The sequence below is a fragment of the Lutjanus erythropterus genome, chromosome 10 (assembly GCF_056507025.1).
Source record: "Lutjanus erythropterus isolate fLutEry1 chromosome 10, fLutEry1.hap2, whole genome shotgun sequence".
Lineage (NCBI taxonomy): Eukaryota > Metazoa > Chordata > Actinopteri > Lutjaniformes > Lutjanidae > Lutjanus > Lutjanus erythropterus.
The window spans coordinates 1,632,265-1,660,167 of NC_139326.1; the positions used below are offsets into that span (position 1 = coordinate 1,632,265).

Sequence of the window (27,903 nt, forward strand, 5' to 3'; positions counted from 1 at the left end):
AGAGATTATTTCAGGAAAGCTTCCATTAAGATGTCGGGTCTCAAATGAAGTAGAAAGACAAAGAAAATCAAATAAAGTCCTCTGTTGGTTTCTGTATCACTCATAATTTTATTAAACAACACCCAGACTCAGACTTGAGCCTCCCTGCCTGGTAAACTACCACATCTCTCCAACTCCTGCCTCCAGTTTGTAGCTTTTAATAAAAATCAAAAGTCCAATCTGAGATAACCCTGATTACATCATCAGATTACTGATTACATGATAATTTGGAACATGGACTTCTGGAAATTGTTTTCAACAAATTGTGCTCTCCTGCATTGAATTATTTGTTGCACAAAAATAAACTCCAGGAAACAGACACACTGTTACAACATGACAACTCAACCACATCAGACAAACCTGCCGACTGACTCCGGCTCGTGACACCAGGGGACGCTGTTCGCCACAGTATAAAGTCCCTCCAGTGCAGGCGACTGTGCAGAAAGTGTGTGAATGACCGCTGACGGGGCTGCAGCCTCAGTGCCAGGCATTACCAGCCTCAACTCACAACGACTCTGTTGTCACAAGGACAGACATCCTGAAACACGCTGTCCTGTCTGTCCAGGTCTCAGCACAGTGTCCCAACAGACACTGCATGTGGCCTGCAACATCTGATCCACAGCAGCAGTTTTTGCACTAATATTAATGCAGATGGTACCTCTATGTACAGTAGGTCATATAAATGAAATGTTTGATTTTGTTTGTCCTTTCTTTATTTCTTTCTGTCTTTTTGTCCCATGTTCTCTGATCTACGCCTACTGTGAGCTATGAAATGAAATAAAAAGCATTATCTTGATGGATGAAAGAGGAAAAAGCTCTTCAGGGGCTTCATTTGAAATCTGTTAGATGTGTTTTCTTTGCCGCGGGACAGTTTGATGTGTATCAGTGACTCTGGTGTATTTGAACAGAAATCCGTCTGTGCAGTCTCACTGTATGTAACAGACATTTCCAGAGTGATTTCTCATGTGAATCAGTTACAGAATTATGGGTGGTGTCTCTTCTGGAATGCCATTTCCTGAGCAGCAGCTATTTTTATGGTTTATTTTCTTTTGTGCTTCGGTGCAGCGTGTTTGCGTGCGTCTTAGCATTTTTTTTGTTCTGTCTGTATTTGTGGATTTATGTAAGTTATGCTCAGTGAGGAGCAGTTAATGCCTGAGCTTACTCCTTGCTGAGCTCCACCCAATTCAAACCTCCGGTGGGAACCGGCATAATTGCATGGCATAGAGAACGGAGCATGAAGCAGCAGCTGGAAAACCCTGTGTGAGGCCGAGGAATCTGCTGAGATTAATGCACAGAATTGTCTCTATACATGTATACTTAGCAACTTAATCACAGGTTTCAGGCTAAAATACTGTTTTGGAAAAAGTGCAGAGTGACATAAACCAGTTATCACATCAAAGAAAGAATGATTTCATCTTCAGAAGCAACTCTTCTGTATTTCGAATGACTTACCTCTTAAGGAATAGTTGGACTTTCTGGGAAATACGCTTATTTACTTTCTTGCCAAGAGTTAGATACCAGTTGCAGGCCTGTGCAGTAAATATGAAGCTGGTGCCAGCAGCTGGTTAGCTTAGCTTAGCAAGGAAACAGCTGGCCTGGCTCTGTCCAAACAGAATACCACCACCTCTAAAGCTGACTGATTAATATGTAATATCTTGTTGGGTTTATATAAACAAAAAAGTGAAAATGTGTTAATTATTAATTTTTAGTGGTGGTAGGTGGATGTTTTTAACCTTTGGGCAGAGATGCCTAGCTGTCATGTTAAGCTAGCCATGGCTTCATACTTTGCACACAAAACTGAGAGTGATATCTAACTCTTGCAAAAACAAGTTAAAACTTGCCTTAAAGCTTTAATATGTAACATTCCTGCATTAAAACTCTAGATATAATTATGTATTTTGTTGAGCCGTGTGCTTACATTATCCCAAATGTTTCAACAATGTTCAAATGTAGGGAAATCCACATTTTGTTCAGGTTAACAGTGTATTTCCTCCCAGCCATTGCTAGCTGGTTGCTAGTTGCTAGTTGTCTGAGAAAACACCGGCTACATCACAGAGTGAAAAAGTTGTGGACATGACATGAATAAATCTTAAATATTACCTCGTCCACAGACTTGATTTATGCCAGAGTCACATCAGATAGATTTTCATCAGTTATGGTGGCTGTTTAAAAGTGAAAATAATAACTCCAATGATCCCCCATTACTTCACAATCAAAAGTTATCAAAGTACATAATTTGTTGTGGTTTTAATCTGTGAAAAACAAGAAGCGTCAGAACTTACACATTGTATGTTTAATTCTTATTTAAACTGACAATAACTGACTTTTTGGCCATTAGAGGGCAGCAGAAAGGCAACAATAAAGGAAATAAAATGTGCTTGTGGTTATGTGGAAGTCTCTGCTCGACAACAGCAACATGGACGCCATGGAATATTCCTGTCTAGAAGCCACCAAGGCTAACAGTTTAGCAAGCTAACGAGCAGGTAACGCAATGCAGGAAATGCAAAGGTGTAATGAAAAGATAAAGCTGTTGAGAATTTCAACATTTTCCTCAGACAGATTACAAAATTATGAAGAAAAACTATATATGACTCAAGGTCAAATGTGAGAGTGAATCACAGTTAAGTTGTGGCCAGAAAGATAAAGAATGTGCTAAAAAAGCTGAGGGGAGCTGCAGACTGAGCTGATGATTTGTCCATCACTACATGGACATGTTTATACACTCTACTGAGTGCTTTGCCTCTTCTCCGCTCCCCTACAGCGCCAGCGTTAGCTTGGAAAGTCTGCTGACATCAACCAGCAACCAGCACCCACCTCAAACTCTAACACAAAGTCCAAAGTCAAAGCTAATGTTACTACAGGACATGAAATATATTCCTATATTTTGGATTTAGATAGCTAATGTTAGGCTATGTTAGCTTGCTTGCTATTGGTGACGAATTGCTAGCTAGCTAACATAGCAAAAGTGAGTTAATAATATTAGGTAATTCATTCATTTAATTCAAGACTCCTGCGCAGGTCTGGCTAGTAAATTGGCATGCTTGCCATTTGCAAATGAATTTATCAGCTAACGTTACGAAACAAACCATGCCAGATCCATGTAGTTATAGCTGGCTAACTTTAGCATGCTTGCTTGCTAATGTTATAACTAGCAAAATACTCGTCAAACCAGCTTGCCATATTACTTCACCAGGAAATTTCATCTGTTATACGGATATATTTTGACACATCTGTTGATTTGGCAAATAGTAAATGATGTAACGGTACAAAGCAAAGGTGTGTGACTAACAACAGCTTTCTACGGGTCAAGCGTGATGCAAGGCAGCCACAGCCAACTAGCTAAATGTAACCTAAACTACACTAAAGCTGGGCAGCTGATTGTGGCTTGGCTGTGCACTGTGGGTTTGGTGTTGGCTGATGGGATGATTTGCAAACAGCAAATTAAAACAAACCATAATTTATATATTTTTAGTGTGTTTGAGGGAATGTAGATTGTATTAAGGAGCATTTCAGTTAAAGGTCTTTTCAGTGAAACACATCAGGCTGTGATCAACAGCAGCAGCGAGGACAAACTCTGTCTGATATTGTACAGCATTAACAGCTGTGCCTCTTGCTTCATATCAACTTGTAATAAAGGAAAGTTCAGCCAAGCTACCACCCCTCGCTCTGAGAGCTCCACATCATAACGAGCACTTGGCCGTGCTGAGTTGGGCAAAAATTAGTCATCAAACATCACAAAGCGCTCCTGTCTCCGGTGCCAGACTCTCGCCATCTCATTATATCCTCTGCCGTCTAAAATCAGAGCGTTTCACCTCCTCATCAGCCGGCCCCGCTTCACCCTGTTTGGATAACTCTAACTCTACGTCACAGCACACACGTTTAACACTGACTTTGTTCAGCTCAGTTTCAAACCCACATCCCATTCTGATTACGGGCCAAGGAGCCTGAAAAGACCCCTCTGTCTGTCTGTTTCCAGTTCTGTTTGGTTTTCACGGTTTCGCCTCCTGGCTGCACAGGAAGCAGCAAAAACAAAATAGGAAGAAAGACGAAATCTGTTTCACCTCAGTTCTTTTCAGGGAAAATCCCAGCTGCTGCTGCAGGCGACGAGCTCCATACAGGAGTCACAAAGGTGTTGAGACTTCAGTCAGACATGTACACACACGTTACAGTTCCATACTGTAGGTCCTGTAGGGGAGAACAGGGTAACATGAGCCACTCTTACATTTGATGATTTTACTGCAAAATAAAAGTGTATTTGTTTCACATTACAGTTACTATATAACTCAGGGCATTGTGTACCTTTGCAAATTAAAATAAGTCCACAAAACTGGGAGAGGCGGGGTACAATGAAGTACAAATACTTCATTCCTGTACTTAAGAGTTTTCAGATATATGTACTTAATTTTTGAGAATTGAGTATTTAAATTTTCAAAACAGGGTCATTACTTTAGTTTTTTTTTTTTTTTTTAATTAATTTGAGGTGAATTATGTATTATTTTGCATCATTGCAGGCCGCCTTTGCAACATCAAGACTGATTTCAACCTAAACTGGAACAATAACCCAGAAAAGACAAGTCCTTAGTGTGTCTGTCACTGCAAATCATGCATGACAGACGTAACAAGACATAAACAATGTAAAAGACGTGACGAGATGAGACAGACATGAAAGGAAGACTGGACTGTGGACAGAAGGTGAGTTTTATACTTTGAGTACATTTCAGAGCCTCTACCTTTTCCACTTTTACTGCAGTAAAGAAGTTGAATCAATACTTGTACTTTCACCAGAGTCGCTTTTTACACAAGTATCTGTAGTTCTACTCGAGTAAAGGATGTGTGGACTTTTGCCACCTCTGAATATTAGATAATAATACTTAAACATAGGTTATTTTACTTACTGCACATATGTCGCCTATTAGGGGGTAAACTGAGCCACTGACTTAACTTGCCCCAACATCATGGGCACGTTTTACCCCACAAAGTAGTTTGACAAAACTATTTAGCACAGTGGCTCAGATCCACTGATATGCTACGGTTTCCTTGTTTTGTGGCTTACTCTGACTTAAAAATCCAAAATTGATTTATTTGAATTAAGATACAAGACTGAACTTTAGTAATATGATAAATTCACTTGGCATGCTGAGAATCTTGTACCCACTGGCTTGTCTTACCCCTGTTGTGTGCCACAGTGGTGTGTTTGTCTTGCTGTGCTGTCCTCCTTGCAGCTGCAGTGATTGGCAACAGTCACTAATCAATCAGGCTCGGAGTTTAAAAATAGGAAAGAGCAGCAAGACAGAGCCAGTAGACTCTGTTGTGTTGTTTTTTTGACATTAGACGCCACATGCAGTCAAGAGTCAGTCAACTCCAACACACCCAAGACCTTCTCGTCATTTCAGAAACCATATTTATTTATTAAAAGAGCTCAAAAAAAGTTCCAAACATTGCTTTGAATTAACTTCATTTTTTACCTCACTTATTAATAAAAAGATCGTAGTTTGTGCATTTGTCTCAGTTTCCTTTCCTTCTTTTTTCCTGGTTTACTTTAAATTATCATTACACCCTGGACCCTGGACCGTCATTGAACGTAACACTGTGTTGTCCTGTACTGCTGGAGACACAAACGCAACACGTCTGCAGCTCCTCTGCAGTTCTTTACACAAGGTGATTAACAGAGGTGGACAAGGGCTCAAATAAACAGGCGATTCTGAGGCATTAAATCATTAACTTCATCTTTGTGTGTCTTCGTGAGGCCACCAGCTGATAGATGGTCGAGTCTGAGGACAAGCTGACGTCACATGTCCTCCCTGGTGATGCATTCACACGTGGCTGAGAAATTCAATAACGTAAGTGTTTGTCACAACGAGCCTGTCGTGTTTGATGAGTCGTCTTTAATAAGCAATCGCAGGGTTACAAACATGCCAATAAAATTTACAATTGTTTCATATTAGACAATAAAAGGTTAAGGCCTTGAACAAGTCTATTAACAGGCTGTGAAATGAAACTGCAGGGCTGCAGGATACCTTCAGGATTTTACACCAAACTGTGCCAAGAAAACTGCCGTCCCGAATGGCTCTTATTCCTCGCCTCGCTCCCTCTAAGTGCGGCTCCGTCACTGGGAGGTATGTCAGCCAATCTCATCTCGGCCTCAATTCAATTAAAGAGAGTACAAAGACATATGGCTCAGGGGCGAGTGATGTGATTAGAGTCCTGTGCACGACGACGCTGCAGCTTTGATTCATACCCGCTCTTATCTGGTCACTGGCAGTGACAGGATGAAACGACCGAACCGAGGAGCGAGCAGCAGGGAGCTCCCTCAGGTGGGCCGCAGGAGCCTCGAGGAGCGTTCAAAGGCCTCCTGAACTGGTCGGATCGTCTTTATTGCTGCAGAAAAGACACGCTGCAGTCACCAAACTAGGAAAGTGCATGCAGTGGAGTGCAGATGGTGAAGCACCTACTGCAATGCCACCACAACTGCCAGATGCAACCAACAGAAATTTGCAAAGTTTTGAGCAGTATAGTTTTTTGTACAGTTTAGTGTAAGATTTCATATGTCAACTGTTGTGGCCCCTACCGGCTGGTTAAGAGTATAGAGTCAGCAGTCGGTATAAAACAGTCAGTGCAATAGATTTTGTCAAGGTTTTTCAGAAATTGTGAATGGGTACAGTTGTATGTGACATTAGCGGCCCATGCACACTAACAAACACAACCTATCACATGATCGTCCCCAGAGACAGCAGAGACGTATTTTCTGTTGATCAACACTCTGACATTTGGAGACTCGGGGGATCGGGAACATCCTCCACACCGAAGGCCGAGCTGCTGTCTTAGTTTTCAGTCGGGACAAAGCAGAGGAGCAACTGTAGCTCAGCCCTCCCCGAATCCTTGAGCCGAGCTGCCATAAAAGACAGGCGATACGCCTCCTGGGACGGGGATGTGTCGAAGGAATGTGTGTGCAGGTATCCCGCTGCCTGTGGGGACGGCGGAGAAAGGCCCAGCGCACCAGTTGATCCTGTTTGATAAAGGCCCTGACAGGCCCAGATTATATGTCTCAGCCTGGAGGAGGTGTCTGTGTCTCATTCCTGCGCTGAAGAAAGTCGATCTGGTGGGAAAGAGGCGGGGCCATGCCTGTAGGCGTCAGGTTTTGTATGGACGCCAGCACACACACCTTGTCGGGCAGACACCACCGCCACCCCCCTGCGAGCTCGACACCAAACAAACAGCCTCATCCATCTCATTTACCTGACCACACCCGTGCCTCCAGACGCCATAAATACTCTTTCCACAAATCAGGACAGACGAGTGTTTGGATACCAGAAACTTTGGCCTTAAAATGTCTTATTTTCTCATTTACTTTTGAGGACTTTTTAAATAGACCCCACAAATTACAGTGTTATTTTGTACAGGTACTAAGAAATACTTAGTGAACACCAAACTGCAGTGTAAATAAAAAACATTATATAGATTTCTCATTCCAATATATCACTTTCCACAATAACAAAACAAAGATGTACAATCTTAACAACAAAACAAAATGTATGTAAAAGACAGAACAGAGAAAAAAAATACAAAACAAGACTTACACCAACACCCATCTGCTCCACCTGAATACACAACATCTGTACTGTCCTAAAAAGGAAAAAGGCAGGAACTTCTCCGAGTGCAGAACTGAGAAAAATGACTCTAACCTTTTCTTGTTGTCGAGCCAAAATACTTGCATGTGTCATATCTTTATATCATGTTATTGTTTCTACATTTCTTAATCCTGACCTCTGATTTGACCTTTGACCTTATTTGGAAGTTCCTGTATGTACCAGGTTTGAGTGCGTAGACAACACTTTTTTTTCTTTTCTTTATGCACACAGTGCTTGTAATAAATGGGTCCATAAAATGTCAGAAAATGGTGAATAATGTTGATCAAAGCCCAAGATGACGTCCTCAAATGTCTTGTTTTGTCCACAACTCAAAGATATTCAGTTTACTGTCAGAGAGGAGGAAAGAAACCAGGAAATAGTCACAACCAAAAAGCTGAAATCAGAGAATTTGGACTCATTTTAGATGCAGACTGATTTAATAGTTGATTAATAATAGATTTATGGTTGCAGCTCTAAGCATTACATGTTCATTTTAGGTTATTTTTGTGTCCTTTGTTTCTGTTTCCTTTGTTGTGCACAATTTTTTGATTGATTGATTTATTTAAAGACCAAAAAATGTTTTTTCATTAGGGGCCATGATGATTAATCCTAAAAATGTAATCCTGCTAATAAACCCCGTTTTTACTAGATGTATCTGTAATCTGATTACGTCTTTTTTGTCTGTGACTCCCCAAACCATGAATGTGGATGTGAATGAGTGTGAGTGCAGAACTTTGAGTGGTCAGACGACTAGAAAAGTTTTGTTTAAATGACAGCTGAGTTTATCGTGATGTTTGTAGCAGAGGGATCTGACACTTCCCACAAAAACTTCTTTGCTTCTGGTTTTTGTGACGTGGAGATCAGAGGGAAAAAGGGCAGCAGCTCAGAGACGATAGTGAGACACGCAGTGAGTGACGGGCCGTGCCCCAGCCTCACCTCTTCTGTTGTGTCTGTCCCACAGAGCAGCCGGGGCACCGGGGACCTGTCATACAGACAGCCATCTCACAAACAGGGGCCCGGGCCCTCTGTGGAGACGGAAACATCAACGACCAGAGAGCGCGGACGAGGAGAGGACACCGACCGCCTCCGTCTGTCATTTTACTGCAGGAGGCCAATGGATGATGTGCAACCAGGGTAGACAGGGCCTCATCCAAGATAAACACAAACTACACAGTAAAAAGAAGAGATTATGTGATCGGTTTATTCGTTGATCATTTCTTCAGATTCATTTACTTTATTGTAAAGTTTATTGTTCATGTTGTTTACACATAATCCTGTAAAACTAGTCAGAAGTTTTTTAAAGGTGCAGTCTGCTCCTTTTGCCACTGCATGCTCCTAAAAACTACCTTTCCTGAACGTTTTGGCAGACATGATCTGTTCCTCTGTCTGCACTGACGCTAATGTTTTCAGAAAGGTGCTCATACATTATCAGTCCTCACACCGTGTTGAAGGACCAGTGTTGAGTGTTGTTGGTTTTTCTCAGTGAAACAATTTGGCAAATATATCAAATATGCAAATTTTCAGACATATTTTAATTTTGGAGAACAGAAATTAAAAAAAAATATTATCAAACGATAATTTGGCGGCTCCCTTGCAGTCGCTGTGAGGACTTCCTGAGGGTCACAGACCCCCTGTTGAAGACCCTATATTTTATTGTTCTGTAAGTTAAATGTCCTACAATGATCGGTTCTGCTTACTCAGGGAAAGATTCCACCACACATTACTGAGGTTCAGTACAGAGACCGAGACGTCCGGTGACGACATATTTACAGGCCTAAATAATCATTGAAAGTATGACATATTTTGTTCTGCTGCTAAATGCGTCCTCATGAGTGAACTACACCCTAAACCACCGCGGCCACATGCAGACCCAAAACAGCTGTTCATCATCTTAACTATTGTTAACGAGGGAGGGAATCCGTCCCAGCGAGAAGCAAACAACAGAAAATTAAAATTCCTCCTCTGTTTGGAAATCAACAATCTATGGTGAAGCAGAGCTGAGCCTGTCTGCTGCGGTTACCCTCACACGCTTCATGTCTGAGCTCTTTTTATGGACTCAGCATGGGGACGACTGCCTGGACAAGGAGACATGTCTCCTTCACCTTGGACATGGACGCTGGCCAGAGAGATATTCATGAGTTCCAGTACTGGAGTTCCTCTGTGACTGTCTCCTCCACTAAACTCTCCTCCCTCCATCCCATAAATAATCTGTTCATCTGTGAGGAGACGGAGGAGCTCGAGAACAGGCTGACGTCACCGCTGCTGTTTCCACACACACACACACACACACACACACACACACACACACACACACACACACACACACACCATCACCAGTACCATCATCATCATCACCGCTGCTGCACTCTTAGAAACAAAGATACTCACTAGAACCATAAAAGGCTCTTCAGCTTGTCCCCAGAGGAGAACCCTTTTTGGTTCTTTTATAGAGGTTCCACTTCGGAGGGTTTTATCTAGAACCCACCCATGGGGTTCTGCTGAGAAGTCTTATGGTACAAAAAACCTCTGACAGAAGAATTCTTCAAAGATTTCGACAATCATTCAGGGTTCTTTGGATGAAAAGGGTTCTTAATGGAACCCTTAGTCTTACAAAGAACGGTTGACATACACTTTAGTCAAAAAAAGGTTCTTCAGAAGCAAATGGTTCGGGGTAGAACATCAGCTCTTCAGGAAGAACCCTTTTAGGCCTCTTAGTGTGCGAGTGGTGTCACCTTGCAGGACCCTCTCTGTCCTTGTGTCCCTCCATCCTGACCTGATTGACGACGCGTCTCCTCCACAGGGCGGGACAGAGTTGAAGGGCAGGTCGTCTGTCAGCGCTGACAGGAGGAGACACACATGCTGCAGATTAATGGCGACACGTCTCCTGCAGACCTGCGGATAATCATCTCAAACTGGAATAAATCAAACCCTCTCTGGTAAACAACAACACCAACAGGCCACCAAGGAAACATGAACACGAGTCTCATCTTGCTCATATTACTGACTTTTAGAGAAGATGATGTGCTCATTTTTTGTAATTTATATCTTCAAGATTGATGATGCATTCATGCTCACAGAAGGCAAACAGTTCTTTTCTGTTCTTGTGTGTTTTGCTGTAACCTTAGCTCTGCGACTTTGTTGCATTCCCACAGAACGTGGAGACATAATTATCACATTTTCACACACACACACACACGCGGTACACTGTCTTAAAAATAAGCAGTGTACTTCTACATCTGCAAATGAAGTATATTTTGTGTCAGGTCTTTCTTGGTGAGATTACTTAGAACTTTCAATGAATTATACAAAGAAATCACAATTTTCTTTTGGCATTTTCTCTTGCTCCCACAATTCAAGTCCAATGCAATGCAACATGCATCACAATTTATTTTTTTAAAAGCTGCCGTGAAATCAGACTTTTTAGGCCGCAACAATCCCGAAGGCAGCCCGCGAAGTCCTGCAGGGACTGATTATATTATACTGAACTGAGCATGGGTGTTCCTGCAGCTTAACACAGGCTACCAATTACTGGGCAAAACGCTCGGATGGCTGAAATTCCAGTATTCCCAAATCAATTTACATTCTCCCAATCAGTCATCAGATGGTAATTTCTGTGAGGAGACAAAAACAGGACATAGCAGTGCCTTCGTCTTTCATCTCAGCGATTAGAAAACATTTAATTAGATACTGTCACATTCCACAATCATCACCGCAAACAACAAACACCTTCCTCTGTGTCCTCATCAGAGACAAATAAAGACGCAGCGGAGGACTGACAGTTTAACTCTTTATTATCCTGCTGAACTTTGCTCTGCAGAACTCTTCTGCTGCCATCTGTCAGAAGTGATAACAGCCTCCACCTAATGGCACCTCGGCTCCTCGCCCTGCGCCATTAGCAGGTTATAAAGCGAGGCCTCTGCCCGTCCTTTCTGTCGTTAAATAGAGCTCTTCATCATCACCTCAACCACAGCGCGGATGAGACGTTTTATTACGGCCCGTTTCCAGGAGTTCATGATATTTCTCCCCAAAACAACAAGGTCTTATGTTTGTTTCAGTCTGGGAAGTGTGTGTGGAAGTCTCACAGTAAACCAGACCTGACCTTGCACCATAATCGTAACCCAAGCCCCTAACTCAGGCTCTCTGGCTGTGAGGAGGCCGCTGGGTCGGCTCTCAGTCCCCCAGAATCCCCAGCCTCCAACATGTTCCACACTCATCCAAAGCAATCAGAGGGCTGGTTCGGAGCCGGTGCCTCATCTCAAGCCAGTTCTTTGCGTTTGAACAGACAAAGAACTGCCTCCTGCCTGAGAAAACTGGTTTGAGAGCAGCACCAGCACTTTGCTGGTCCTTCAGGGACTGTGGGCAGAGTGACCAACAAGACCGACTTAGAGCGTCTTCACACCTGCCTCTTTTGGTCTTTGACTTTTCTGTTGGATCCGGACTAAAATTACAGGTGAGAAACCTCCCTTGAACCACAATCTAGATCAAAAAGCCAAACTTTGGTCTGGCGAAAAAAGGTGGTCTCTGTCTGGATCAAACAAAAAATGATGTCTGAATATCATCAGAGCTGGAAGAAGGAAAAAAAAAACACACCAAAGCAAAAGGAGCCACGGGAGCACCTGGGGACGGGACAGGAAGACACCAGATCTTTAGGCATCTGGTCTGACATCAGACACACGCCTGTCAAACCAATCAATGTCAAGTATAGGGAGATGACAACAGGACATAGGCGACATGTTTGGTTTGCTTGGAAAATTGCAATGTGACACCAAAACTAACCAGACGGAAACAGCGTCAAAAAAATGAACCTTGGTCCAGACTTTAAGTTGTGAAAAAACCCTGAAACTCTGGACCTTTTTTTTTTTTTTTTTTTAAGAAGCAGAGCTGGTGTAGGGTCTGGTCTGCCCAATCCAAGGAAGAAGAGCAAAACACCACAATCCAATCTTTGTACTGCGACCTTGTCAGAAGTTCTGAACTCACTCGAGGAGGCTTCAAGAACAAAACCATCGTTTGAACAGATACAGCGAGAGATGGCTGCAGTGGTGAAGCATCGAGCAGATCATCAACAAACTAAAGAAACTGAAGAAATAGTCAAGGGACCAACAGAAGGACCTCGGAAAATCTCGTTGTCACGTTTGTCATTGTACATGTAACACCAGCTCGCCCAGTCTCCCTCCATGTTGAAATGAGAGGTGCGGCTCACACCGGGGCCGACTATGTACAACTATTCCAGAGGTGCACGACCGAACGCCGTGACTTCTTCTGGAGCCTTCATGCTCAAGCCGACACAGGATAGGACGTCATTTTTGGGCACACCACGGCGAGCATAAATCCATTTTAAGAGCGAGGCCACAGGCTTGGCGAGCTTCCCGAGGGTCTAGGGGACAGAAAGCCCTGGCTGGACCCACTGGAAGATTCAGGAGGCTTATAGTGGGACATGAAGTAGACTCGAGGGTCGGCCCTGGCCATGGAAAACCTGCTGGAGGGATCTTTTAACTCAGAAAAACACGGCAGAATCTTTTCTTCATGAAAGCTTTTCTCAGAATTCTGATTGTTCATTCAGAAAAAGGGCCAAACATTTTTGCACTTCTGTAATTTTGAGATATGAAGTCAATATTTTAAGCAAGTTTGTCATTATTTTGAGATATGGAATCATTATTTGGACAAACTTTCTCATTATAATGACTTACAGGATCTTTTTTTTAAAATCACAGTTGAGCTTACAGTATGTTGGTGTTCATCTGCAGCTCCCAGCAGCTTGAATTCATATAACTGCTGGATAACAGTAACCAGGATCTGCTCCCCATTAACAAATAAACTGTTCCTCCCCTCTGCTGTAATACAGTATGCACAGAAGGCTAACTGCATTGACCCAAGCTCTAAGAGCTGGCTTTTAAAAAGGTCGACAGTTCAGTCGTGCTGCGCGGCTGATTTTAGCCTGTTGCGTGGAGACTGCAGTCCAGGTGATGCATCAGCCAATGGCAGGAAGCCAGAGCCAGACACGGTCGGGCATCAAGGTTGGTGTGGCTGATGGATGGAAGTGTAGCACCAGCACTTGCCAAGCCATTCCCACGGCCATAAATTACATGTTTACTGCCGGCTGTGGCTCTCTGCGCTCGCCAACATTTCTTCTGATGTCAGCAGCACATTATCATATCTAATCAGCCCCCAGCAACCCGTGTTAAATGGGTGGGAGATTGAAGTAGCCATCGTTGCATCTCTGTAAACATGATTTACATCACAAACATGAAAATCTCGATATTTATAGACCCCTTTATGAAGTTGAGTTCAGACGCTGAAAGCTTCGGTGGTTTGTTTTTCGATAGCATTTTTATTTAATGTAATCCTTTTACGATGACATACGTGTTCTGCAACCCTTCATCAGAAGTTATATGGCAGTGAATGTAACTCCTGTTAAAGCATTTACAGTAGAAGAGAAGTTCATCACATGGAGGCATGCACAGTGGAAGTGCATGACGTTGACTGAAGCAAATCATTTTAACAAGCATGGCGAACAACCAGGGATATTTACAGTTGTGACCATCCGTGAAGGAAATGAACAATCTTGAAATGAGACGAGATAAAAAATTTTCCACACACACACACACACACACACACACACACACACACACACACACACACACACACACACACAGTCACTATGGAAGCCCATTTCCACGAATGTGATGAACAAAAAGAATCTTAAATCATTATGATAATCTCTCTTGAAATAATAGTATCTTAAAATTATTAGAAATCTTCTTAAATTAATGAGAAACCTTCTGAAAATGAGAAACTCAAAATAATGACTTAAATTAATGAGATTGTTTCCTCAAAATAATGAGAAACTCTCAAAATATGATAATTTCTCTCAAAATAATGAGGGAATTTCACAAAGTAATGACAAATTCTTAAAAATAATGACTTAGTATCCTAAAATAATGAGAAGGAAACTTTCTCATCATGATGACTTGCAGACTCTTTATTTTTCATCACACTGGTGTAAACAGGCTTCCACTGACACACAACTAATATTCTGATGTTTTCATGAGTTCATTTCATCTGACGGAGAGAAAACCTCAAACACTGAGTTACAGCTTGTGTCATGAAAAGCACTTACAGTTAAAAAATAGAAAACCCAATATATATATTTCATTTGATGATTATGTAGCAAATTTTAGGGGAATCAAAGCTGTGACACAGTGGAAAAAAAATAGAACTGGCCATGTAATCCTCAGCATTTTAAGATATTCTCATGTAACAACTGCCCCTACAGACTATATTAAAAAATGGATCAAACAAAAGCATCCTTGTACAAAAGAAAATAAATCAATTATGGTAATAAAAATAAGAGTACAATGTAAATATATATTCATATAATTTTCTAACTGTATGTACAAGAAGATAGATGATGAATGATGCAGTGGATCACATGTCCCTCTGTAATATTTATACTCTCAGGATTTGGTCTGAAAAGCAGGATGTCATCCGTCGCTACTGAAGAACCAACCGTGGAGAGAAAAACGACAAAACAAACAAAAACCTGACGTGGCTGCAGTCAGTCCGTTCGATTCTCCTGACCCGTGGAATGCCCAAAGTGGAGAGAAGAGTTGGGAGTCTGCTCTGTTTTCTGACACCGTGACAAACTCCCGTTAATACAAAGTGCCCCATAAACATCGTCACCGTGAAGAACCGGGAAACGGCTGCTCTCTTCAGTCCACGTGATCCGACGTGTTCTCCGAGGTGTTTCCCCCTCCGAGCTCCTTTTTTTTTTTCACAGAGCACCAGTGTTTTTTTTATTTTTTAGCTTCATCTCTGGGAATGTGGGGAAGAGTCCAACCCCATGAGGCAGGGAGCGGAGGAAATGTCAATGTTTGTCTGAATGGAGATGAGGTATCAGCGTTTCTTAATGGCTGCCCCGTTGGAGTGGGGAGGGAACTTTGGCAGGCACGGCTCCTCGGCTCCGGCGTCGTGAGAGAAGACGGAGTCCTCGCCGGAGGAGCAGGTGGAGCTGCGGGTGTCCGGGTAGCTGGGGGAGTACTGGTCCAGAGGCACCGACAGCTCCAGATACTCCTGTTGGCACAAAGGGAGAAAAAAAAAAAAAAAGTCAACATTTCACTTCCAAATGAGACGTTTTTGATTCTTCCCTGTATGACGAGGAGAGGAGGACGGACCTGGTTGGACGTCATTGCCAGGCAGCGATCGAGATCCTCCACCAGCTGTTTAAATGTGGGTCTCTGAGAGGGGACAGCGTGCCAGCAGTCCCTCATCATCATGTACCTGCAGAGAGCAAGAGAGCCAAAACTGAGCGACAAAGTTTGAGCAGTAATTTCTAAAACTAAAATCTCATGTTAAGGTTTTTTTTTTTAAGTGGAATAGTTTGAGGTACTAGTCAGTCTATTACCTACAGTAGATGAAGGTTTTCTGAAGGTGTCCTTTTTTAAAAAACATTTTTAAGAACATCATGAATATAAATTAAGTCCAACTTCATAATTAAATTTTAAGACCTGTCAAAATTGTATTTAAGCGAACATTTGTACATTTAAAGGCCTAAATTTGCAGAAGCCCTGAGTATTTGTTTCTCACTTAACTTAGCTTAACTAGTTAGTTTGTGTTATTGTATTCCTCTGTGGTTTAAAGAGTCAGTTCGCAGTCACACAATAACACACACAAACAAAACAACCGAGGCAGCAGCAGACCAGCAACTCGTTTTTTATGAGACAAAATGACTGATTTTGTCAAAAGAGTCTGGTTGCTTTGGAGAGGATGATGTTTGGCTCATATAACGGCACACCGCTAACGTATGGATGCATTCTCTCTGAAGTTAAAGAGGAAAGGGACCTGGACAGGAGCAACTCTGTACGCAACAAGTTTAAAAAGATAATGGAAGTAGGCTACGTTTTAAAATAATGTATAGGAATATAGAAACATTTTGGTTCTTTTCTTTTTGCATCAATAATTACTTTATAATTGCAAGAGAGCCAAGAGATTCCCACCACTCCTGCAAACCCTGTCCACAGCAGCACATTGATTAGCTTCCTGCACAGACACTCCTGCTGCTTCTCCAAACTGAGGCTGTCGACCTCCTGCTGCTGCAGGTCATACACTACGGCTGGGCGACCGGTCGAACACATCACCTACTGAGGGGTGATTTTATTTTGTCATTTTGCGAATGCGCTGGTCTACAGAGAGACAGTGCTGCACCGCACTGTGCTCTCATCCAGCGGCACAGGACACAGCCAGTCAGCCGGACCACGAGTCCTCTGAGCCGGGTGAGGGGTGAGAGGTAAACAGCCTGCAGAGTCTTTACAAACTGAAGGATTTCATTTGACCAAACCAGAGTTGGTGATCGCTGGAAGAGTGGACAGACTCACAAAGACTGTTTTGATGAGTTTTACATGTTTTTATGTCGGGTTTAAATGAAGTGTATTTTACGAGGATTTAACGAGTCGATTAAACTCATTGTAGTTTGGTAAAATACAGAAACTTGAATTCAGAAGGTGTTCAGTTGTGTTTCTTTGCTCAAAAAGGTGTGAATTATTTTGTTTATTGGACGTATTGTTTGTGCACATCTCCCAGCTGAGACTTGAGAAGACGGCAGGAGGTACGAAGACATTGCCAGTCGCTGACGGACAGGCTGATGATATGACAGATCGCTCATCCCTGTAATACACCGACTATGGATAAGTGCCACAATTCAAAAATCCTTAACTGTCCCTTTAAATTCCTGTGAGGTCAGAGTCAGCTGTAGCTGGAAGCTGAACAAAATGTGCCACTTGGCGCTCACTCAACCTTTATGCTTTTCATTTTATTGGTCGTCGCACAAGCAGCAGTCGGGAGCATTATTATGTTGCTAAGCAGCAGCTGAATCTTTCTGATATACAACATGGTGGTAATGTAAATATTAATGCCAACTGTCTGAGCCAAGCATGACACACAGCAGACACTGAGCTTGATTTAAAAGCCTGGCAGGTTCTGTGCTCACAGGCTACAAAGATCTTTACAAACCAAACTGAAGGTCGGTAACTTTTAAGAATCGGCCTTGACAGGTCAAATCAGAGACATGACACACATTACGTTCCCTACAGTTATTCTACTGATGTTGGCAACATCTGGTTCAGAGTAAGTCTTGTTGTAACCAAGCAAACTCAAAAACAGAAAACCACAGACTTTTATTCAGTGTGTGTGCCAGAACATTTGCACCGAACTGAGACACACATTTGGACTTCAGTCTTCATCTGCAACACTGTAAACAGACAACAAATCACCTGCTGGAACATGATCTTTATGACTTAGTATCTCCAGTAATTTTCCACTATTATACTGAATATGAAAATATTTTGAATTTGATACGGGTCATTTAAACAGCATGTTCTGTTTGGATACGATGAATTAGGATGTATCATTTTCAGACTAAGACCTGTGTCTCAGTTGGGGTTTTTACCGCGGTTTGCGACACACGGCTTCCTGCCTGTTTACAGTCGGCTCTTTGTGTTGTAAACAAATCAGCTAACCACCAGTTTGCGAGGCTGCACAAAAGAAAAGCCCAAATTTCTGGTGTGAATAAGAAACACACCTTTTAAAGTTGAGATGAAATGAAAAATGCGCTTTTAATCCCTCGTCATACCGTGCACATATTTAACAATATATATCAAAACATACAAAAAATCCATCCTGTAAAACAACAGGATGTGAGTTTATACAGGCTTAAACCAACCCTGTGTCGAACATGCAACATGTTTGATTTTCGGTGTGTAGTGTTTCCTTACAGCTCATGAGTGCATGTTGAGGGTTTGTCCATGCGGTGACCTTCCTTCAGCAGCTTGAACAGCTCCTCCACGGGGACGCCGGGATACGGAGAACCTCCCAGAGTGAAGATCTCCCACAGCAGCACCCCAAACGACCAGCTGCAGACACAAACGGACAGCAGCGTCTCGATTTTCTGCACCACTAAACGTTCTGCTCACATTCCATCAGGACTGATTTGGAAAAGTTAACGACACGTGATACTCACACATCGCTTTGGTGCGTGTATATCCGGTCGAACAGAGCCTCGGGAGCCATCCACTTGACTGGTAAACGGCCCTGTGGAGAAGGAATGCAGGTTAACGGCGTTCTACAGTATCAGATGTGGTGTGCCAAGCTTCATCGTTCTGCATGTTTGGTCATCGGATCAGTTTGAAATGTTGCAGGGGGGAAAAGTACAAAGAGAAACAGTCACGGTGAGATGAAGAGGGCTGTTGGCGAGAATCTCTTTCTGTGGTTTATTTAATAAAACACCTCCAACGTTATTGTTGTCGTCAAGGTAAACTGCTTTACCAGGCTGCGCCGTGCAGCACAAACATTTCAAGGTTTTGACTGGACCCTCCAGGCTTGGGTGATTGGACGAATAGTTCAATGCTGATCGTTTTTTGGGGTAATTTTGGTTATTTTGCTAATTTAATAACCTGCTTCCGAAAAATGTGTGCGAGCTGCTGCTTAGTGACAGACTCTCAGTTCAGCCAGCTAACGACAGAGAGAGAGAGAGAGAGAGAGTCTGTACCAACTGACCACCAGTCAGGTGAATGAAGTGAACTGGGTTACTGTAAAGAACTGGTCATCTCATCAGAGAGTGTGTGCACTCCTCTCACACCTGAGCAAATATATCAGCAACTGTCAGCTGTAAAATTTGAACATATTGCCCAAAGTCAGTGCGTCTCCGCTGCTCACAGACTTTGGTTTAGCAGACTTGGCGTAGCTCCTCCCCCCACTGTGCAAAAAACTCTGACTGTGTGAATAACATCAAACAAATGAAGAAAATTCTCACATTTGTGGTCTTCTTATAGTAATCAATGTGGTGAATGTCTCTTGCCAGGCCGAAGTCAGCTATTTTCATCACGTTGTCCTCTGTTACCAAAACGTTGCGAGCGGCGAGGTCTCTGTGGATGCACTGAACACACAACAGCAGACATCAGTAGGACCAAACTCTTTATTATCACTGTAAATATTCTGCTAATGTAATATGTAAAGATGAGAACGGCTCTGTGTACGTCATAATTACCTTTTTGGAGGCCAGGTACTCCATCCCTCGGGCCACTTGGTAAGCACAGGACACCAGGTCTTTGATGGACATGTTCTCCACAGGAACCTGGTCCGGGTTGTAGCAGTACTCCATGCCCGGTGGGCGCCGAGCTCGCAAGTACTCCCGCAAGTTTCCCTTGGACGCATACTCGACTATCACATACAGAGGGCCTGGAGACAAAAATGAGGCAATGCAAATTTTAAATGGAGAAATTATTTTACAGGATAGAAATGTGGTGCGATAAACAGAAAATTCAAGTTAAAAGCAGCAACACATTTTGTTTGTGCAAACAGAAACAATATGTGTTTATTTATAGAGTGAAGGACGAGAGACCGATCGAGACACATGTGGAGACACGAACTGACGTACTCGGAGCTGTCCGCTTGTGATTGGACCACCCAAGACGCATGTTAATACCAGGTGTGAACAGACTCTTTATGATGGTTTACAGGCAAGTAAATGAACATATCCTGGAAATACTGGCACAGCACGTAAATGCTTTGGCTTTAATAGACAAATTAATAGATATATGCAAATTACTTGGCACCATTTGTGGAGTTAACAAAGATCTTCTGTGTTTCAGTGTGAAACCATCAGAGCGTGACGCCCTGCAGGGTCATCAGAGGTTAGTTTCCTTTAGTTTTGCTGGTCAGGGATGATTGGAGAGAAATGGCAGCAGATTCAAACTGTGAGCTCGGAAGCTGCTGTCAGAACCGTTTACTCATGCTGTTCCACACAACTCTCAAAGTAAAGCTTCACGTTGTCTTAGGGACAACAGAGTGTGTGCGTGTGTGTGTGTGTGTGTTGGCCTGAGCAGGTCAGTAGCAGACCCCTCTCTGTGTGTCTGTGTGTCTGGTCCTACCATCCTGTGTGCAGGCTCCCAGCAGATTAATGATGTTCTTGTGCTTCCCGATGATCTTCATCATCTCCATCTCTGAAATCAGGTCTGACAGGTCTTTCTCTGTGGCGTCAGCTGAAGGGGAAGGGAAATAAATCATATTAGGGTAATTAGTCGATGTTCTGTCGGTGAAAAGGCCCAAAAAGTCCTCACAGTAATCACCATGGAGAGAATAAAGTCTAACAAAATGAGTCAGTCTGGCGTTTGTCTTGGAGAACACTCCCTGGGGAAAAGCACTTAAAGTACGAGACAATAAATGCTACTTTCCCTCCATCCTCACTCCTCTGTGCAGTTTAATGAACACTGTTTTATGTGGGATGTCAAGGGTTCTCATAAATTTTTACTCTGCTCTCCCATTTGGTCGGTGGCTGCGATCCAATGGCAGATGTCTCGGAGTATCTGCTCATCACAGATTTGGTGTTAGAAGTTTTCTCGTCCTGTGAGTCTGGACTGGACGTTTCTGGAGAATCCACTGCTAAAACCTGAAGAGATTTCTTCTCTGGAAACACATTTAAGTCTACTGTTTACAAGAACAGCTGACTTACATTTCAACATTTTGACTGCGACCTTGGTGACACGGTTCGGCTTCTCTTTGTCGAGACCCAGCGCCTCTCCCATCACCACCTGACCGAAGCAGCCTTCACCCAGCGGCTTCCCAAGAACAAGTCTGTGAGGAGAAGAGGACACATGAGACAGTCAGTGATAGTCAGTCCAGTTCACTGCCAATCTGTATTACGTGAGTGTGATAATGTTTGGCCTTTCAATTCATTTTCAAGCAGATCTCAAGTTCAATTTTAGACTTTCTGTGGTTTAGCTAAATGGTACACAGCCTGCTGCTCTGCACCTCCACCCTGTTCTGGTGCATGAAGGAGCCTCAACATCAACTCTGTGACAAACAGTTTCACTGTCCTTGTGCAGCTGGTTTCTGTGTCTCTCGCCTCCAGGCCAGAGATCATCAGCTGATGACCAAAACTTCCTACGTCTTGCAGAATGGCTACTGATTAAAGTATTGCAATATTTACATATTTGCAGCGTTACAAACTGGGTGACTGTGGTGAAATTCCCAGAGGAGCGTTGCATAAGTTATTACTACTGCAAACTGAATATTTCCTACTGCTGCAGCCTCGCATTGAAGGAATTTAACTGGTGAAACATGAGTTGACTTTTACACAGGAAATGCAATGTGTTTATTAGTGGAATTAGTCACAGAAATTAGAACTAACTGCTGTCTTTCATCAAAAGTTCATCTTACAAGACAACGGCCATTTTTCTCATTTGTTTCCAGTGGATTAATCTGACATGTTGCTGGGAGTACTGGAACAGTCACAGCAGCCACAGTGAGCTGTTAGATGAACAACTCCAGGCAACAGGTTGCACACCTCTAACTTCTCAGATTACCACATCTGCAGTTCTCACCTGTAAACTACAGGTGTTACATGACCAATAATGGTGCCACCGAATGATATCTTAAAAACTGGTTAATTATGTATCAGAACTACAGATTTTAACTCTAATCAGTTTTGATGGCATTTTATAGTTAAATGTTTCTCCCCTGTTCACCCTGACATAAGTCAATGTAAATAAATAGCATTAATGCTTTGCTCTAGGCTGCTGTTTCCTTGTCGGGGACGTACCTGTCCCGGGGAAGCTCCCAGCGGGGATCCTGGGGCAGTTCATACTCAGACACCCCTGACAGCATCGGAGATCCGCTGGAGGAGAGACGGGACGGACGAACCAGCATCACTCCAGAGTGGATGGAGGAGCTCGAGTCCACGGACACCTGAGGTAAAGAACACTGACATTACTCCCCTCACAGTGGAACGCACACCGGCTTACAGTGACACTAAAGAACAGGAAACCTACGGATGCATCCGTTCTTATTTTAAGTGTCGTATCGGCTCAGAATTTCACGTCTGGCAAACAATTAATACTGATACCAATGTTTTTGTGGTTGTTTTATAATATTTTGTTATTTCCTCTTTTTGTGCCACAAAACCAATGAAATGTCCCTAAAAAATAAAGAAAATAAAAGACATCCATTTTCTTCTTACGTCATATCAGATTTATGTCCATCCAGTGGATTCTTCCCTGAAACAGCAGCTGGGTTTACAGCTACTGTTGTTAGAGTCTGACCACAAGTGACACGACAGAAAAATGGCATCGTATTTGCAGATAAGTTGATTCCAGTCAACAGGGTGAATATTGGCTGATAAATCGGTGCGTCCCTGATGAAAACTACAGAGTAGCTGCTGAAATTCTTATATTAGGATCATTTTAAAACCACGCAAACCACTCAGTTGTCTCCACGGACAGAAACTACTCCTTGAAAACTTACCTGATGTACAGACCTGAAGGAGCTACATGAACCTGAAAACTCTTTGAATGCTTTTAGTTTGTCAGCAGAAACATGGAAATTTGAATTTACAAAAAAAGTAAACGTCATATGTAGAAAGAGAGAGAAGAGATGAAGAGGTATAAAAACTGCAAACCCCCTATCTACTTTCTGTTACCTGTCTGCGCAGCGGGATGCTCTTGGCCAGCTTGTGGACGGCCAGCTGACTGTTGAAGTCGCTCTTCTTCGAGGAGGTGCGGATCTTGACGATGATTGCGATGGCGATCATGACGGCGATGAAGAAGAAGCCCACACAGTAGATGACCACCTCCAGGTAGGTGTGGTTGGCTGGAGGATAGTGTGGGACAGCTAGATGGAGGGAGGAGGGGGAGGGGACGCAGGTTGACAGGAGGCAGGGAGGGGTGGGGTCAGCTGTGAGCGACGAAATCAAGTCTGATTTATATAAACTCAATCACACCAAACAGACCCGAGCTTTCAATTACACAGCAACACGAAACACACACAAACACACACAAACACACACAAAACACACACAAACACACACAAACACACACAAACACACAGCTGCCTGTCTAAAAATCAGAGCCTTTGACACATACAGGACAAAAACTTCTGCAACAGATTTTATGAAGCCCACGTCCATGAATTTGCTTTAAATTAAAAAAAATATCAGTGACTATGACTTTAATGCAGCGACTATAATGCACTATAAAATCATTATAACATATTGCAACTATGAGAATTATAACACACTATGACCCTCGCCAAAACATGTCAGTGAGTGACCAGTGATTATGACGCATTAGGAGATTTGACCTTACGCTCCATTATAAAATGTTTGTAACAGGTTATGATCGTTATAAAGCAATATGAATATGTGGGAGTGCTCATGACCATATGTGTTATTCAGCGCTATAAGCACAGTAAAACCATTAGAAGTATGTTTATACTGCTTTACAATGCATTATAGACATGGGCATCATAGAAAACATAACCAAAGTGTTAAAAGTCTCTTAACCCTGTTACACAAATAAACTCAGATTGATTTTGTAAATAGAAATATGAACATAAATATTTTTGCTGATGTTCCAATGTAAGGAATAGATAACGGAGTTCAAAGGATCTGACTTTTATACAGAATATAAATGTAATATTTCAAGCCTGCATGTCATTTCTACTCCTTCAAATACTTTCAAATATCTACTGTTGGTCTAAAAGCAGAAAACCACAAAGCTTGAGCTCAGTATAGTAGTTTAACTGCTTGACCTGTTCAATATAATATCAAATTCTGACTGCAACTGGTAATGAGTTGTGTGTTGGTGCTGGTAATAAAAACAATGTTTTTGTTTTTTAAAATAAAAATAATATGTTCATGTGATAAAAAAAAAAATTCTAACATAAAAAAAAAGAAACTGTCCAATTGTTTTTTTCCTCCCATTCAGTGAAAACACCAACATTTATTCATAAAACTTGTAGGGCTGCAACGGGCTCCAGATTTTAGTAAAAAAAATAAAATAAATTCAGAGTTCGGTGCAAACCTTGGTTTGGGATGTAGCTTCATGCAAATTAGTTCTGAACGAGTTCCTTGTTTGTACATAAAGTTTATTTGTGGCCTTAAATCTTGTTAAGGTCATTAATGATTAAGTTAATTCTATTAGTTATACAACGACTTTTAAATCCACACAACTGCTGTCATGTACTGATAAAAAGAGAGAATGAAGAACATAATATACCAGGTCATTATTTTAAGATTTCACAGATAGTTTATCAGAATAATAAATATTATTGGATTTAGGTAATATTTTGCTATATTAAGTCATTATTTTGAGAAAAAGTTTCAATTTGTATCTCAAAATAATAGATACCAAGTCATTGTTTTGTGGTACTAAGTCTTATTTTAGGAGTTACTGTTAGAGATGCTAATGCAACAATACCATGCATCTTATTTTATTAACCTGGACAGATTTACTTGTTCAGGATTAGATGTTATTTCTAGTTGCTCATTCCTTTTCTTATTTCTCTTTTCATGCATTCTTTTTCAGAACTTGCCTAAAACGTTGACTTTTGTACTTTAACTCTGGAAGCACATTTGCACTCAGACTATGTGTAACCGCTGAAAGATGCATGTGGAACGATGCATCCCAAACGAAGGCTGCTGTACGGACTGAAGTGCACCGTTACACCCCTGACCAACACCAGCAACACAAGTGAGCTGCACTTGTGTGAAGAGGCTGACTGACAAGCAGCTTGATAATTGGACAAATGCCCATTCCAGCCCTCAGGAATGAGACACATCCACTACAGCGAGCCAATTATCAGAGCCAGCCGCTGCGCTCACAGCAGGAAATGACATCAGGGATACATGTCATTTGTGGCGCTTGTCAGGGAAAATCAGCTTTACACCAAATCAAATGCAAACACCAGTTTAAGAGCAGGGTGGAAGAGACAGTTCAAAGTGAAATCTGATCAGAGCTGCCAAACAACACGTCTGGAAATGTTCTCCAAGTTCTACCTGGCTGAGGCCGTTAAGAACACGTCTGTGTGATCTGGTTCTTAAAAAAAAAAACCACCGGCCCGTTTTAATCTGTTGATTTCTTGGTCACGGTAAAGCAGGTAGCACACAGCTCTCGCATTGTTTGGCATTCACTGATTTCATTTCAGAGACAGCAGAACATGGCACACGCTCTCCCATCTAGAGAGTTTAGATGCATAGAAATATAATACGTAGATGCCAGCTGTTGCACAGATACGTCGATGTCGCCGCCATACTGGTGTGGTCAAGACTGACCCGTGAACAAGTACATTTAAAGGGACAGCTGCCGTTTTTCTCAATAAAAAGCACTGAAACATTTAGATTTGCAAACAAATCTCACTCGCGTTACAATCGAGGGTTTATGAGCTACATGAAGTAAGAAAAAAGTTTTTTTTCTCCTAATTTACGTCCTCTGGATTAACGTCTCTCAGTGTTCAGAGATCATCGGGAGGTGCTAGAAGCAATACTTCTGTAAGGGGGGTATTAATGTGATGTTTGCAGGTTTTCTCCCCCAGCATGTTGTTGTGTTTTGTTGATTCAGTTTGGAGATCTCCAGAAACTTTTTTTTTCCCGGTTTGATTTAAGTCAGTTTCTTTGTTCTTAGGTGGAAGGTGCTGGAAGCGACGGTCTGTTCTGTTCTGTTGGTCAGGGTCTCCAGCCCCTTTTGTTTCCTTTCATTTGTACTTTTCATTTTGATTCGAGTGTAAATAAATCTTGGGTTTAACTGCTGAATTTTGTGTGGCATCCTCTGTTACATGTTGCAGTTTTCAAATTGTTTTTCTTCAGGGGGGCTGTGACAGCGAGTTAACACCAAAGATTTGGGACAAGCTAAAACTTGAAATCATGCCGACCTGCAAAATAATGTGGTCTGCAACATTTTAAAGCCTGTAAGTTTACTGGAATAATCAAAGTTGAAGGACACTGCGACATGTTGACACTCTTTATATCTAGTTTTTGACATATAACATTATATTAAAGGTTTGATGGTGTTTGATGGAACATCAGGGAGAACGATGGAAGTCTCAGACTTTATTGTGTTATCTGTGTCATATGTGCTGGTACCTCTTTTACTATTGTATTTGATTCTTTGTCGAATAAACTAAACAGTCTATTAAAGGAAACGCACAAAAAGTCATAGTATTAGAGACAACAAGCAAAGAATACAACCATCTGTAGTTAAAATCATTTCACTCACATCCACATCAAATCAAAGACTGATGGTTTTTATTTACTTTTTACAATTTCTTAAGTTACTTTGCACTCAAGTCATTTTTTTTAGTAAATACTTTTGTACTCGACTCAAGAAGTTGTTTTGATGACAACATTTTACTTCAACTTGAGTCCTTGTTTTTGCAAAATAAAGTTTTGGCTACCTGACCACCTCTGAATATGACAGCAAACAAATCCTTCTGTTTTGTTTCCAGTAGCCTCAGACTTTTTCCTGCTCTTGTCTTGTTTGGGATTTGTGATTGGCTGTGTTTTCTGATCAGGAATCAGAAATAGATTTTCAACTCGGATGGCTTTTTCCAGAGAGAAACACAGCTCTCCCACTGACAGGTTATTCTTACCCACACCAGAATGGAGGCGACGTTGACGACGACGTTGACGTCTACGTATACATGTCTATGGTTTAGATGGAGCAGGAGCCATGTTGAGGAGAAGAGTTTTAGTAACTTGCTCTGACTTCCTCTCACATTTTTCAACAGAAATAAAAGTCTGACATGACCGTTTTCTGCCAAATGTGAGGGTGGACAGCCAGGCTGTGGTTGGAAAAGTGAAGAATAAATGGAAACAGGAGAGAGACAGAACCACTGATACCTTCAAAAACGGTCAACCATGCAGAGTGATGAGAGAACCCGATAGAATTGCCCGCCAAGCAGGTATACTCCCCAGCGTCATCAAAAGACACATTTCTCAGTTGGAGGACTTCCATTTCCTTGTCCGTGGTGTTAAGGCCAGCGGTCTAGAAAATAACAAAGGAAGCAGACCCGACAAGAGGCCCAAGAGGGGAAAGGAGACCATGAGTAAAAGGATTCTGAAAGAGAAAAGGGGATGGAGGAGCGTTCTCCTCCGCCATCCAACACCACCTGCCCAAAAAGTACCACCAGGAGCCCCCTGCTGAGGACTCTGTCAGAGAGAGCCCCCCCCACCCCCCAGTATCTGTTAGTGGAGGAGCTGTTAGGTGCTGAACCCACGCTGGGCCACCCATCACCACGTCAAATACCTCAGTCTCATCTCTACATGCAAGAGATGGGCAACATGGAAAACTCCACAGCAGAACAGGTCACATCTCACACACACACACACACACACACACACACACACACACACACACACTCACACACACACTCACACTTCTCTTTACTTCTATTAAAGGGACAGTTCAGATTATTT

At 42.3% G+C, this 27,903-nt stretch overlaps 1 protein-coding gene across 2 annotated transcripts in view; it reads right to left on the reverse strand.

Moving 5' to 3' along the window:
- Positions 1-13,975: 13,975 nt before the first annotated feature.
- The window catches only part of fgfr1a (fibroblast growth factor receptor 1a), a 44,096-nt gene continuing 30,168 nt past the window's right edge, over positions 13,976-27,903 (reverse strand). The window contains exons 8-18 of one of the 2 annotated variants that reach the window (XM_084727817.1): positions 27,328-27,472; positions 23,134-23,324; positions 22,258-22,403; positions 21,169-21,290; positions 20,588-20,698; positions 19,705-19,895; positions 19,471-19,593; positions 18,679-18,749; positions 18,434-18,571; positions 15,839-15,944; positions 13,976-15,737 (exon numbers count right to left, since the gene is read on the reverse strand). In XM_084727817.1, coding sequence (XP_084583943.1) covers positions 15,561-15,737; positions 15,839-15,944; positions 18,434-18,571; positions 18,679-18,749; positions 19,471-19,593; positions 19,705-19,895; positions 20,588-20,698; positions 21,169-21,290; positions 22,258-22,403; positions 23,134-23,324; positions 27,328-27,472 — 1,521 coding nt within the window. In that variant the 3' untranslated portion in view covers positions 13,976-15,560. The remainder of the gene's footprint in view (positions 15,738-15,838; positions 15,945-18,433; positions 18,572-18,678; positions 18,750-19,470; positions 19,594-19,704; positions 19,896-20,587; positions 20,699-21,168; positions 21,291-22,257; positions 22,404-23,133; positions 23,325-27,327; positions 27,473-27,903) is intronic. The other variant, XM_084727816.1, reaches the window with a different exon arrangement.